Source organism: Pyrenophora tritici-repentis, chromosome 5 (assembly GCF_003171515.1).
Source record: "Pyrenophora tritici-repentis strain M4 chromosome 5, whole genome shotgun sequence".
Classification (NCBI taxonomy): domain Eukaryota; kingdom Fungi; phylum Ascomycota; class Dothideomycetes; order Pleosporales; family Pleosporaceae; genus Pyrenophora; species Pyrenophora tritici-repentis.
In genome coordinates this window covers 99,900-112,187 of record NC_089394.1, presented here as the reverse complement: position 1 = coordinate 112,187, position 12,288 = coordinate 99,900, and the positions used below count along the sequence as shown (strand labels likewise).

The 12,288-nt window shown below is 49.1% G+C and overlaps 4 protein-coding genes across 4 annotated transcripts; 2 read left to right on the top strand and 2 right to left on the bottom strand.

Moving 5' to 3' along the window:
* Positions 1–605: 605 nt before the first annotated feature.
* PtrM4_100170 (uncharacterized protein) lies at positions 606–2,552 on the bottom strand (the record flags this gene model as incomplete). The annotated part of the gene is made up of 1 exon (XM_066107381.1): positions 606–2,552. The coding sequence occupies one exon, from the start codon at positions 2,550–2,552 to the stop codon at positions 606–608; it is 1,947 nt and encodes a 648-aa protein (XP_065961830.1).
* A 2,737-nt stretch (positions 2,553–5,289) lies between these two features.
* Positions 5,290–7,786, bottom strand: PtrM4_100160 (uncharacterized protein; the record flags this gene model as incomplete). The annotated part of the gene is made up of 3 exons (XM_066107380.1): positions 5,290–5,426; positions 6,294–6,914; positions 7,384–7,786. The coding sequence occupies 3 exons, from the start codon at positions 7,784–7,786 to the stop codon at positions 5,290–5,292; spliced, it is 1,161 nt and encodes a 386-aa protein (XP_065961829.1).
* A 598-nt stretch (positions 7,787–8,384) lies between these two features.
* PtrM4_100150 (uncharacterized protein) lies at positions 8,385–8,624 on the top strand (the record flags this gene model as incomplete). Its single annotated transcript, XM_066107379.1, has 2 exons — positions 8,385–8,542; positions 8,618–8,624. The coding sequence occupies 2 exons, from the start codon at positions 8,385–8,387 to the stop codon at positions 8,622–8,624; spliced, it is 165 nt and encodes a 54-aa protein (XP_065961828.1).
* A 1,166-nt stretch (positions 8,625–9,790) lies between these two features.
* PtrM4_100140 (ZnF-C3H1 domain containing protein) lies at positions 9,791–11,975 on the top strand (the record flags this gene model as incomplete). Its single annotated transcript, XM_066107378.1, has 4 exons — positions 9,791–9,817; positions 9,875–11,203; positions 11,286–11,672; positions 11,721–11,975. The coding sequence occupies 4 exons, from the start codon at positions 9,791–9,793 to the stop codon at positions 11,973–11,975; spliced, it is 1,998 nt and encodes a 665-aa protein (XP_065961827.1).
* Between the last annotated feature and the right edge of the window lie 313 nt (positions 11,976–12,288).

Sequence of the window (12,288 nt, the reverse complement as noted above, 5' to 3'; positions counted from 1 at the left end):
AAGCCTACTTTAAGCTACGGCTTATCAAGTTTCTTGCGTATTACGTGAAGTTTTTCTGCCTGACTTGGTGTAATAGGCCCTCGCAGCTCCCCTGTCAGTTTCGATCGGACACCCTCATGCACTTACAGTTTCCGCTTAGCGCACGCCGCTCGATTGTCATGCTACGCTCTCCTACCTCAGTTAGCATAGCTTTGCCCGAGCCGCGTTAGCTTTAGCCAGTCTGACCCCTCGCGGGGAAAGGACCCTGCTAATATCGTGGCATGTCCTGGGTAACTTAGGAGGTATTGTGAGCAGTTATAGGCAGGAGTTGTAGTACAATGTGAAGTGTATTGTTAAGTGTCTTCATGACCGAGAGGTCTGTAATCTAGGTTATATACATAAACTAGTGGGCTAATTGGCTGGTGGACAATCCACGTGACCATACAAGGTCAGAGTTGCTATCAGTCAGTTCAGTCAGTCCGGAGCTCTCTGGACTGACTGAACTGACGTCCTGAGGTCACTGAACTGGACTGGACTGACTGCCAAGACTTTTCAATTAAACTAAAACTGACTGACTGAACTGACGTCGCCGCGGCCTGCGGACTGACTGGACTGACTGAACTGAGTTACCTGACGTCGAACTGAGATAAATGCTCCTGTACTTTTGAGATTTCTTCCTCTGATAGTGTGCGCGCTAGCCCAGAAGCTGAGGTAGTTGTTGGCTGTATACCAAGCCTCTTCCAGCTCTTCAAGCTCTGCAAAGCTGAAATAAGCTCTGGCTTCATATGGAGTCTCCGGGTGCCTAACATGTCGCCAAGCTCGCTGAAAGTCCGCTCACAGTCTGCCGCTGCTGCTGGTATTGTTAGGACGTCAATAGCGAACTTTGAGAGTATAGGGAACTGCCCAGCAACTGACTCCCAGTATAGAAGCGGATTAAGAGACAGCCAATCCTCCTCAGCTAACGCTGGTTGCCGCTTCCATATCTCATACTCATCCTCAGCAAGGCTTGCCTCTAACTGCCGTGTGCTTTGCTCAATTGACGACTGTAGAAAAGCTGATCGCGACGTTGAAATCCCTAGCCGGGGCTTCTTACGCGGCGGCGTTACAGTGTGAGCTGAAGTGGCTGCAGAGTCCTTCCGCCCCTGCCACATGCGCAGGAATGCCCGGTGGTTATTGTCAAGCCAGCCGTCGCGATAGTGGACACCGTCACGGGCAGTGACATGGGTGTCAGGCACCTTCCAGAGCGCTGAGAGGTGGTGTTTGTAGTGCGGGTGTAGTATTGTAGCAGTGTAGTAGACAGGCGCGTTATCGAATTTTGCGTAGTACTCAGCAAGCTTACAATGCGCAAGGTTAACGTTTGTAATAAGATGATCTTCAGGCGCATCTAGATCTTCGTAATTTACATCCTTAAGGCGGTCTTTGAGAGCCTCAAGCTGGTCAAGAAGCCACTCAAACGTTACTAGAACTTCCCATATAGCGCCGTGTCGGCCGTGTCGGCCGCGACCTTCAAGTAGCCGTGTAGCTTCGGCAAATGGCTCAAGGAGTCGAATGTATTCTGTTATTGTCGCCCAGTCCTTGCCGTTTAGACCCCCTTCGCGTATATATAACCGTGGCTGGGCAGCAGGGAGCTGCTCACGATTCTTCCGGCGTCGTGAGGTTGCTGTTGCAGCACTATGCTCCTCAAGTTTACACTCAATATAGCCATCGATAGGGCCGTGTAGCTCAGCTGCACGGACAAACGTGTTGAAATAGCTATTCCAGCGTGTCTTAACAGGCTTCACAAGCTGCCGGATGTGGGGTGTAACACCTAGAGACTCTGCCTCCTCGCACTGTAGGCGCTCTAGTAGTTGTCGAGTTTGAGGCGTACAGATAGACGCAATCACGTCAAAGAGGACGCCAACAGGACCGTATTTGCGCCACTCATCCATGTACTTCTCCTCTTCCTCAAGGTGTGCGGCTTCATTCTCGTACGCGCTACGGTCTTTGCCCCAAATTACTAATTGTGCGCTTAGGTTGAGTATATGGCAGCAGCACCGCAGCCGCCGCTCGCTTGCGATAAAGCCAAACTCCTCTGCTAAGGACTCAACTGCAGTATCATTGTTACTTGCGTTGTCAAGCACAAAGTACCCAACCCTCGCGTTGTCAACGCCAAATAGCCGAAGTATTGTTGTTGCTGCAGCGGCAATATTATTGCCAGTGTGCGCCCCGTGTAGCTCAGGCAACCCAAGCAGGTGGTCAACTAGCTTGCCCTCGCTGTTAAGGTAATGTACGCAGAGGCCAGTAAAAGCATACTGCCCACCAGTTGAAGTCCAGTTGTCGAATGACACGTGTATAAGCGACCGGGCTTCGCGAAGGTAGTTGGCAACAGCTGGTATGTATGTATTGTACTCAGTAATAATATGATCGTGGAGCGTTTGGTGGCTACGCCAAAGGAGAGCTTCGGCTAGCGGGCTCACGGCCGCAATCATGGCTCGAAACTGCGGCGTTTCTATTACGCGAAGGCTCTGGTTGTCCGCGACTACCCAGTCCTTCAGCGCGTCCTGAAATCGAGAGGTTGAAAAGCTTGCTGCCATCTCGTTTGCTACCTCTTGCGATACTTCTATCCCTTTAGACCTCATAATATGTACTTGGGACTTTGCGAGCGCGCCCATAATATTGCCCTCCCGGCTAGCAATTGGTACAGGTCCGTTAGGTCCGTGTGAGTGTCCAGGCTTGTTGCTTGAGAGGTGTCGGCCGGCGTTTGTAGTGCTGTCAGCCTCGTAGCAAGCCTCCTGCTTCCGTCGTTGATGGCAGTACCGGCAAAGCCAGTAGTTTTTCTTGTACTTGCGGTGCCAGACGGCCCAGCCGTGGCGGTAGATCCAGCTTTTTGGCCCACCGCGACTATTACGCTCAACCTGGCGCCGCTCAAGATACGGCACACGCTTAAAATCAAGCCCGTCGTAATTGTCGTCGTCGTCGTCGTCGTCGCCGTCGTTGGGGAAGTCCGCCTGTACTGCCAAGGGCTCATCAGCCTGGGCCTCGCTCGCAGTATCGCCAACAGTAGGCGCGTTTGATAGCGATGGTAGAGGAGAATTGCGCTTGTCGCATTCTACAAGGCGGCGAAGGCCTGAATTAGAGGGAGTAGACATGAAGTACACCAAGAAGTATTATGGCAACAGTAGTCTAGCGTCGTGTGTATAGCAGACGCGACGCGACGCGACGCGAAAGGCTTACTAGGTGCGCACCGGGTAGCGCATTTCCGCAAACTCTAATTAGCTTAAAGCTAAATGCTTTAACTTATATAGGATTAGTGTCTATATATCTAGGACTAGCGCGGCTTCGAAGCCGCACTAAATGTGGCTTTCACAACTCTAAAATACTGCTTTAAAAACAGCTAACGTCAGTCTAACGTCAGTCAGTTCAGTCAGTCTGGAGGCTTCTGAACTGACTGGACTGACGTCCAGCTGCCTCAAGAACTGACTGACTGAACTGAGTCTTGGCAGTCAGTTCAGTCAGTTCGAACTGAGTTACCTGACTGATAGCAAGTCTGATCCTGGCTCAAACAAGTGTTTAATCGATCTACGAAGGAGAAGGCAGGGCGTGTGAACGGTCTGTAGGTACTGTATTCCAGCTACCTAGTCCAGATGCTATTTACAGTCGAGATGAAGAGAATAAGAGGAAAGTGGGCGGCCATCCTACTTTTGTTTGGGTTGACGCACGGCCCACGTGCTGTGGCGGAAAGAGTGATAGAAGGAAGGAAGCGACTAGGCCAGCAGCCTAGTCATGCGACTTAGGGCTCAGCCCGTTACATTACCCCCCTCCTTTCTTCTTGGCGTGTAGTTTGGCCCATTTCTTCCAAGCATCAGTTTTAAATTTGTTACTCACAGGTTCCTATGTTGGTTCGGTGTAATCCACCCATTTCACGTATGCCTCCTTAAATCCTTTCCTTCCTTGCTTTGTTGTTCTTTCGTCCAGAACTTGTTCAACCAGCTAGAGCTCTTCTCCGTCTACCAGTATTGGGCCTGGCTGGGTATCTCCAATCTTCTAAGATAGAAGGGAGTCGTTCGGCGCATATCGAAGTAGGTCTACGTGGAAGACAGGGTGGATCCTTCTAGGGACATTGAGCTGGTAAGAGTGGGAGTTGACTTGTCTCATGACTTAGTACTTCCTATGTAGCCAGTCTAATTTCTTAGAAGGTCTTGTTGTCTTCACATTTCTAAGGTTTAAAAACACCTAGTCTCCCTCTTTATACCAAGGAGCTGCGGTTCTCGCCTTATTAGCCTGAAATTGCTGTTTCTCTTGCGTTATAGCTATTGTAGCTTACGCCCACTCTGTTGTATCTTAAAGTCTTTTAAGGAAGCCTTCTGCTAGTACTTCGCCGTCCTTCTTTGGCTAGTTCTAAATGGTTCGTTTCTCTACTAGTTGGATTAGCTCGTTGTGATATCTGTGCATAAAAAAGAAGAGGCTTAGTCTAGTAGAGGAGGCTTCGCGGTTGTTAATTGCTCCTATAATAATAGGTAGAAGCGCGAGCTAGTTCTCTTGCGTGTATGTGGCCTAGATGCGAATTATCTTCTTAATCTCCTAGTTCATTCGCTCTGTAGCGCTATTAGTTTGCGGGTAATAGGCTATTAACAGACGTTGCTTAACATTAAGAAGCTTGCAGAAATGCCTCTAAAGATCGCAAATGAATTGCGGACCTCTATCGCTCGTAATTGCCGTTAGGATACTATAAATTAGATAATAGCGTTCAAAAAGTTGTTGTGCCACCACTTCTGCTGAGATATCGTGCAAGCCTTCTGGTTTAACTCCCTTCGTTAGCTGATCAGTAACTACCATGCAGTTAGTGGCGTTGTCACGTCTAGACAGTGGTAGGTCAGTAATAAAGTCGATCGAAGTCTCTCCCTAGATGCGTTTAGGGATAGATAGCGGTTTTAGGAGGCCTCTCTTTGTATCTCTCTATATCGTGTTTCTTCCGCAAACTTCGTAATTGCGAACAAACCGTCGCACGTCGCAAGATAAGCAACTTAGCGGCTCTAGTAGCTTTCAAAATCTTACTAAACTCTTAATTATAATAATTAATTTAATTAATCTTTACCTCTAAGATTAAATTGATACTAAATTTATATAGGAGCTGATTAGATTGATTAAATTGAGTTAACCAATCAAGTTAATCAATCGAACCAATCTGGATTGCTTGTTGCGGAGTCTGTTGTTCTCCTTGCAGTATTGCTGGAATTCGAGCGAGTCGTGGCTCTTATAGCCATCGATTGCGAGCAGTCAGTGGCTACCAACTACCCTCTTCTTTGTATGCTCATCAAAGTGCTTTAACTACTACAGCCCAAGCTTATTTGTCGTCCAGCCGTTATCAGACACTGCAATAATCCAGTTCTGGGACAGATCCTCCTCCTTATACCAGGCAGAGAGGTGATAGTGGCCCTTGAAGATGATAAAAGGTGGAATCGCCCACCCTGTCGCGTTAATACCCTAGATAACTGTTGTCCACTCTCTGTTGCCTTGCTGCACTACCTTTAGCCGTCCTCGTCTCTCTAAAGCTGTAACAACTGCTCTAGTTAATATTTAGTCTATTATAAAGCCTGCCTCGTTAAAGTTGTACGTGTCTTTATCCTAGATGCCGTACTTAGCTTTAGTGTTAGCTACTAGGCCGAACCAGCCTTGTATAATCTTAGGGTCCTCGCAGAGGGCTCTCTTGTAATCGTACTTGCGATTAAACTTCGTTGTGAGCTCAGGGCGGCGCTTAACAAACGTACTAGGCTAGTTTAAGCTAATATAGCCTATGTTGCGCTCCGCGCGCAAGGAATTGGCCATATTAGCCACGGCTGCGAGCCTAGGGGAAGATCCTCGCGCGACTAGCTCAAGTATATGCTTAAAAATCACCCTCTTCTTAAGCTTAGTTATATTCCTTGATTTAGGCCAGCGATCTGCTGGCGAAGGTCGTCCAGCGCATCGATAGCCTAGTGTTGCCCGACTAACACTGTAGATAGCTGCAGCGCGTCGCTGGGAGAGTGTCGTGTCTTGTTTAATAGCTTAAAGCGCAGTCTGTATCTAAGCTTCCTTTGAACTCTCTGAGTAATGTTGTTGTTGAGGCATTGAGGGGAGTAGTAGTTTTGGTGGGGGCTTGGCAAAAGTGGCTCACGAAGCTGTGTGGCTCGCGAAGCCGTGAGATACGTTATAGTATTTCTTAGCGTATTGCTATTTGGGTGCATGCGAAGCTTTTGTACTATTCAGACTATTTTTTGGTGCTTTTATCGATCGTGTTCGTGTCGTTTTGGGTGGAACTGGCGGTGCAGGTTGCGTCTCAATAGCACCCTCCGTACCGCGATTATTACTCCTCCGCTCTTCCTGTCGACCTTTCGGAGGCTTTGAAGCTGCTCTCTTGCCTCTTTGGGACTGTTGTAGAGCTTTTTGAGAGTCGCGATCTCGTTTTTCTTGCTCTTTTTGGGTCCTCCGCGCGGCGGCTTCCTCAGCCGCCTTTTTGCGCTCTTCTGCCCGGGCTTCTTTCGCACTTTCCCGCAGCACCTTCGCTTCCTCAGCTATCTTCTTCTTGTACAAGGCAGCGGCCGCTTTCAGCTCTTTCGTCTGTGCTTTTTGGAGTTTTTCTGCTTCTTCTTCTTGTCGATTTACCTGCTCGTGAACCCGGGCTTCGCGGAGCTTCGAAGGACTCCAGAACACTGCACCACCATGATACTCTTTGCGCTGTTGAAGGTCTAGAGGCTTGCTTTTTTTCTTGTGTTTCTTTTTAAGTGTAAGAGCTTGGCGTAAGCCCTCGTTTTCGGTGTTAAGTATGTCGTTATGCGCCTGGAGGGAATGGATGGACGCGCTCAGCTCTTTTCTTGCTTCATCCGTTTGATCTTTTACCGTAGCATTAAATAACTTTCGCAGCTGAATCCCGCTGCTCTTGTTGCCCTTTGGCTCCAATTCTGGACCTTTATCTCCATCTGAAGTGGTGTTTCTGAAGCGCTTCAAGACTAGACTCCGCAACAATCAATTCAATCCGGTCACTCTCCTAGACCCACTTACCTATCTAGGTAGGGCTTAAACTCCTATAGGTAACTACTAGGCTTAAAGCGGTAATCAATCAATCCAATCTGAACCTTCTAGGACCCACTTAATTGATTGTTGCGGACTGTGTTCAAGACTGCGTCGGCATTTGGTGGCACCACCCCTGTAGCTTCAAAGGACTTCAGGATGTTCTTAGAGGTAAAGGAGGTGATCCAGGCAGGCCAGAAAAGAGGGAAAAAGTCTCCTTTCTTGACAGGAGTGAGTCCTTGACTTCGATGGAGATGGTTGGTAAGTTCGGACGAGTACGCACTAGAAATTGGCTTAAACATCACCACATCTAATGGCTGAAGACTGTGGGTTGAATGGGGGGGGGGAAGACGATAAGGTGAATCTTGTGTTGGTCACAATGTTCAATAAAATCCATAGTCAGATGAGATCCATGGCCATCAAGGATGAGGAGGCGGTAACTCGAGCGCGCTTTCTTCCTCGTGCTTCTGTCGAACACCTGTTCAAGCCAAGCTAATCCTAAATTATCGTTGCTCCATCCAGAGGGTGATGTAGCAACAAAAACATTGTGTTTGTTGACCTCTACATCCTCTACCCAGCCACTTCGAAGTGCTCCTTTGCCTTGGTAGATGATCGCGGGAGGAATCTTTGTCCCATCAGCACAGATACAAGCTAGGAGCGTTGTCCATTCTCTAGAACCATCTTGCAGTGCTTTTGTAACCTCCTTACGCTCATATAATCGCTTAGAAAAGATTCGTTTAGAGCGAGAGGTGATGCCGACGAGAAAGCCCTTCTCATCCATATTGTAAATGTGGCGAGCGTCCACATTGTACTCCTTTACTTTAGAATAATGGGGGTCAAAGTAGAGCCTGTATTTAGCCTCACTGTCGGCTTAGTGACGGTCTCCGTCCATCCCGGTGGTCCATTTGGATGTAAGATGAGTTTGGTTTCGCTGAAGAAATCGGGAAACCCAGCGATCTGAACACTTCTCTTTCGCAACTGCACCCGCGAAATTTCGCACCATCTCTCTCGTAGAAGGTAGTCCTCGCTTTGTTAAAGCCTCTTTATATTTTACAAGCTCCTGCTCTTGTTGTGGGCTGAGTTTCTGGCGTTTCTGTGCACCTCCTGCATTTGAGTGTGTTATCCTCTTGTGCCTCCGCGCCAGCGTCGTGCGACTAACACTGAACCGTGTCGCAACTTCGCGGTACGAGAAAGATGCGCCATCTTCACGCGATTCAGTATCTTCAATTGCTTCCTAAATCGGGTTCATATTGGTGGAGTTCTGTCGTGTTGAATGTGGGTGTATGATATTTGTTTGGGTACGGGGTGGCTCAACAACAGCTTCTTCCCACTTCTACCGTATCTAGCAGTTCCAATGTGTTCATGCATTCGTAGCGAGCATGGACTTCCAGCCGTCCCCCGTTCCTGTGGACTTTGCGCGAAGCCCCCGCTGCAGCAAGTACAAGGACCTCCGGAACCGTATCTTCGCCAACGTATCCGGACGAAACAGCCTCAGGACCATCCTGAGCACGCCACAGCTAGCCACCAAAGTCATCGAGTATATGGAACAGACGCAGATCCTTGGGCAAGTAGGGATCGGAGATGCGCAGACGACGCCGAGCGCTGGGGGGAGACTTTAGGTACAGCGGATGCGACAGACAAGGCGGAGCGCCTCTACGAGCCTAGAAGTACAGCATACAGTCAGTAGAACCGCTATTTAGATGGGCCGGACAAGCATATGTAGATAGTGGTTGATGGAAAACGGCAGGCTTTCGGGGACAGATAGTCCCGTTCGAGGGATGGAGTGGGGCGGTGCGGACGTTGATCCGCACCGCGTCCGCTGTCTGCCACGCCTGTCACTCCGGGCATAGCTGCGCAGTACGCGGCTGAAACCGAGTAGGAATGAATCCAATCCAATCCAATCCAATCTAGCTTCTATCTACGACTATGTACATTTCGTCTCTAGAAGTGACGTGTTTGCCTGTGTTTGCCTGTGTTTGTGTTCCTTAAATTGTCTTCCTGTGTGTATGCCGTACTCGAAGCCTCATATGTGTAACGTTGTTTCACGGCTCGTAGAGGCACGTTTGCCTCATGCTTTGCGACCGCAATGCCTTCAGTCTCTCCCTAGCGTTCAGCTGTCGTGTGTGCTAGCTTGCCCTAGGGTCTGCAATGTGTTCTCCAAACTCCGATATTCTTCAGTGTTGTGATGCCGTCCACTAGGTTCCTATGCGACTGTGTTGTATGGTGTGACCTGCCACCAGGCGCTGCGGCAGCAGCATTTCGTCGTAACGCGGCTCCACAACAGTGATGCTCCGCTCGTGCGTTGCCGTCGAGCCTACTGAGCAGGAGAGCTCTCGCGCGAATCTCCTCAGACCTTGTCGGGTGTGTCGAAGGGGCACCACTCTTTCGACACTGGGTGGGGTGACAGTGGACGAGGTTGTCTGATGATCTGTAAGTATGTGGTGGCACCGATGGTAGCATGGCGGGTGTCTGTGAGGTGATTCGCGTGGAAAGTGATGCTGTTCAGCCCGAGGGTGCGTCGATGTGGGACGTTGCAGACATTGTCCGGTAGGCTTCCTGGTCAGCCCATCAGTGACTGTATTGTGTATGTTGTGACCATTATGCTTAGAGGGGTGTCTAGGCTCCGTCGTCGCGTCTTGCTGTGTCAGGCATGTGGCTGACGTGGTCTAACTTCTTTGGGTGCCGCGGAAAAACCCCTGAGTGGAGAAATAAGTTATTGCGACTGGTAACCACATCAATCCACAAACGCAAAGAGACCCGCCCGTCAGGTACCAGTTGTTCGACAATGGCCTTTAGAATGAGCAAGCGCAAGGTTAGATGAACTAGGTATTAATGTTGTAGTACCCCAGCTAACAACGGAGCCGAGCAGGCTGAAGATAGCAACTCTACCTCGAACTCAGCGCGCAATGTCCGACCCCGATCTGAGGGCAGCTTCCCACTTCCAAGCCCGCTTGTACTTCCTGAGACCTGTCAGTATCAACTGAAAGTACTCGCGAATATCCCAGAAAACCTGCCCTTCTTTACAATGACAGCTCTGACGATCGCCAAATCTTGTGCACTCGAGTCCCAAGCGACACCATATCTAGTCAGTACACTCGTAGAGGCATTAAGGGATGAGGGTGCAGACGAAAAGAAAGTGGATACAGCGAGGGCAATATGGGAAAATAGTAGCAATTTATGCAAGGCAAAAGAGATTGGAGCAATGCTGGGTACAGTCGATATTCTGCAAAAAGGGCTCTACTTCCTAATTGAAGGGGCCAAGGAATGTCCCTCATCCCAAATTACAGCGCAATTACAACGCCGTCTCAATGCTGCCATAGCTGAGTGCTTAGCTAGCGAAGACGATGAAATACGTGTTGAGAAAGCTGTTAGCGAGTCAGCAATACCAACCAATCTCGAGGGCAGCCAAGGAGCTTCTAGATCCATTGACAAGGGTCAGAAACAGTCCAGCGAGGCTCCGAAGCTTGTTCCAAACTATTTAAGCTACAACGACGACTCTTCTGCGAGCCACATTGATGGCCTCCAAAGTCGAGCATCAAATGAAGACAAGAGGGGGAGTGTGGCGAGAGAAGCCACTAGTGCTAATCTAGACACTATTGACCAGCTTATTTCGGACGAGGCAAACGCAGCTAAAGCTCGACCCTCAACTGCTCCCTACTGGGGAAAACAGCAAGATGGTGGAAATTTTGACTCACAGTCAAAGGCCGATATCCTGGTATTACTGGAAGCTGGTCTCGGTGGCCCTGTAGCGCCTTCTGCTACTGATTGGCTGCGACAGGAGAGCAGCAACGCACTGGATACTGAAGTTTCCTCGTCTAAGGCGCTTCCTTCCGGGTCCTCAAACAAGCAACCTGCAGATAGAGCAAAGGACTTGCTAACTCCAAGCAACACTTCAAAGTCCCTTAAGGCGGTCCCGTCTATTAATGGCGCACCTCCCATCAGGGAAGCAAGAATGCCGTCTATCGATATGGAATACCATGAGACTCTAAAACGAGAGCCACAAGTCAAAACGGAATCTACGTGTTTGGATTCTGATCGCGTCTTCTCCGATCAAGCTGGCCTAAACTTAGCGTATGGCACAGCTTCTACTGGAAATGCCGGATACAAGCTCGTAACAAAAGGCCACACGCAATCGAAACGGCGCTTACCGGACCGTCCGCTATCTAAACGCGTATCGTCCGAAAACATACATGACAAGGTATGTAGGTATCGTCTCCATCTTTGGGACGGTTCTTACAGACGTATTGTTATTACTGCGATATATGACTGACTCGATGCAGGATCCAACCCAGTCGACCCCGGACTGCTTGACCTGTTTCTTTTGGTTCTCCCGCGGCTTCTGTGAAAGGGGAGATCGTTGCAAATTCCGCCACCAATTACAGGACTATGTCGCGAGCTGCCCAAAAAGTGGCGGCATGCCTATAAAGGTCATTCCCATGAGTACTATGGAGGAGACAAGGAAAGCCACGCTTGCCAGTGATCCAAGCCACGTGAGCGTACGTGACAGGCGAAACGATCCGAAGTCAAATTTTGACCCTGCACTCACGGATACACCTATCTTAGATTTGTTGCTCGATGACTGTATTCCTATTGAGCCTGGGTCAGCTTCTAGAGTCATCTCATCAATTATCTCTAATATAAGGGCGAGGAAGGACCGCTCTCAAGGTGTAAGTGCACTTGCAATTTTGGCAGCTCACACCTGCTAATATACTCAGGACTTCGTCACGGATTTGTACGATTACAAAGGCAGGCCTTCTAACTTTGATCTTTATCGCCATTCTGGACTGCCAAGCAAGCTGGGAGGTGCGATGAGCAAAGTCTCTTACAATCCTGATCATGCTCGCAGAAGGCTCGATGAGATACTAAGACCGTTTGTGGAAGCGAACAAAAACATGTTTCCGGACTTGCCAGAGAGGACATTCAAGAAACAGCGTGAAGAAGGCGGAAGACCGCAGGCGAATTGGCCGTAGAAGATCTCTACCGAGAAGTTTTGACGCCCTGCAATAAAATAAGTTTCGCAGTTGCGGATCTAAACGGTTGATTTGGCCGGAGATGCGTTTTTATTGTTGCGATAAATGTAAATTTTAGATCTTGTAGTTTGTCTAATTATTAGCAGCAATGTGCACTATTGATTTCTAGCCAGTCCCAGGCCCTCGGTACACTTCAAGATTGATCTATGTCTGGACAAGGAGAGATAAGCCCTGTCGTCTGGAAGCCTGCCTGGATGTTCTGCTGTGTGAGTACAGTCAGCCGGATTTGTGTATAAATCGTGAGGAGGTCTAC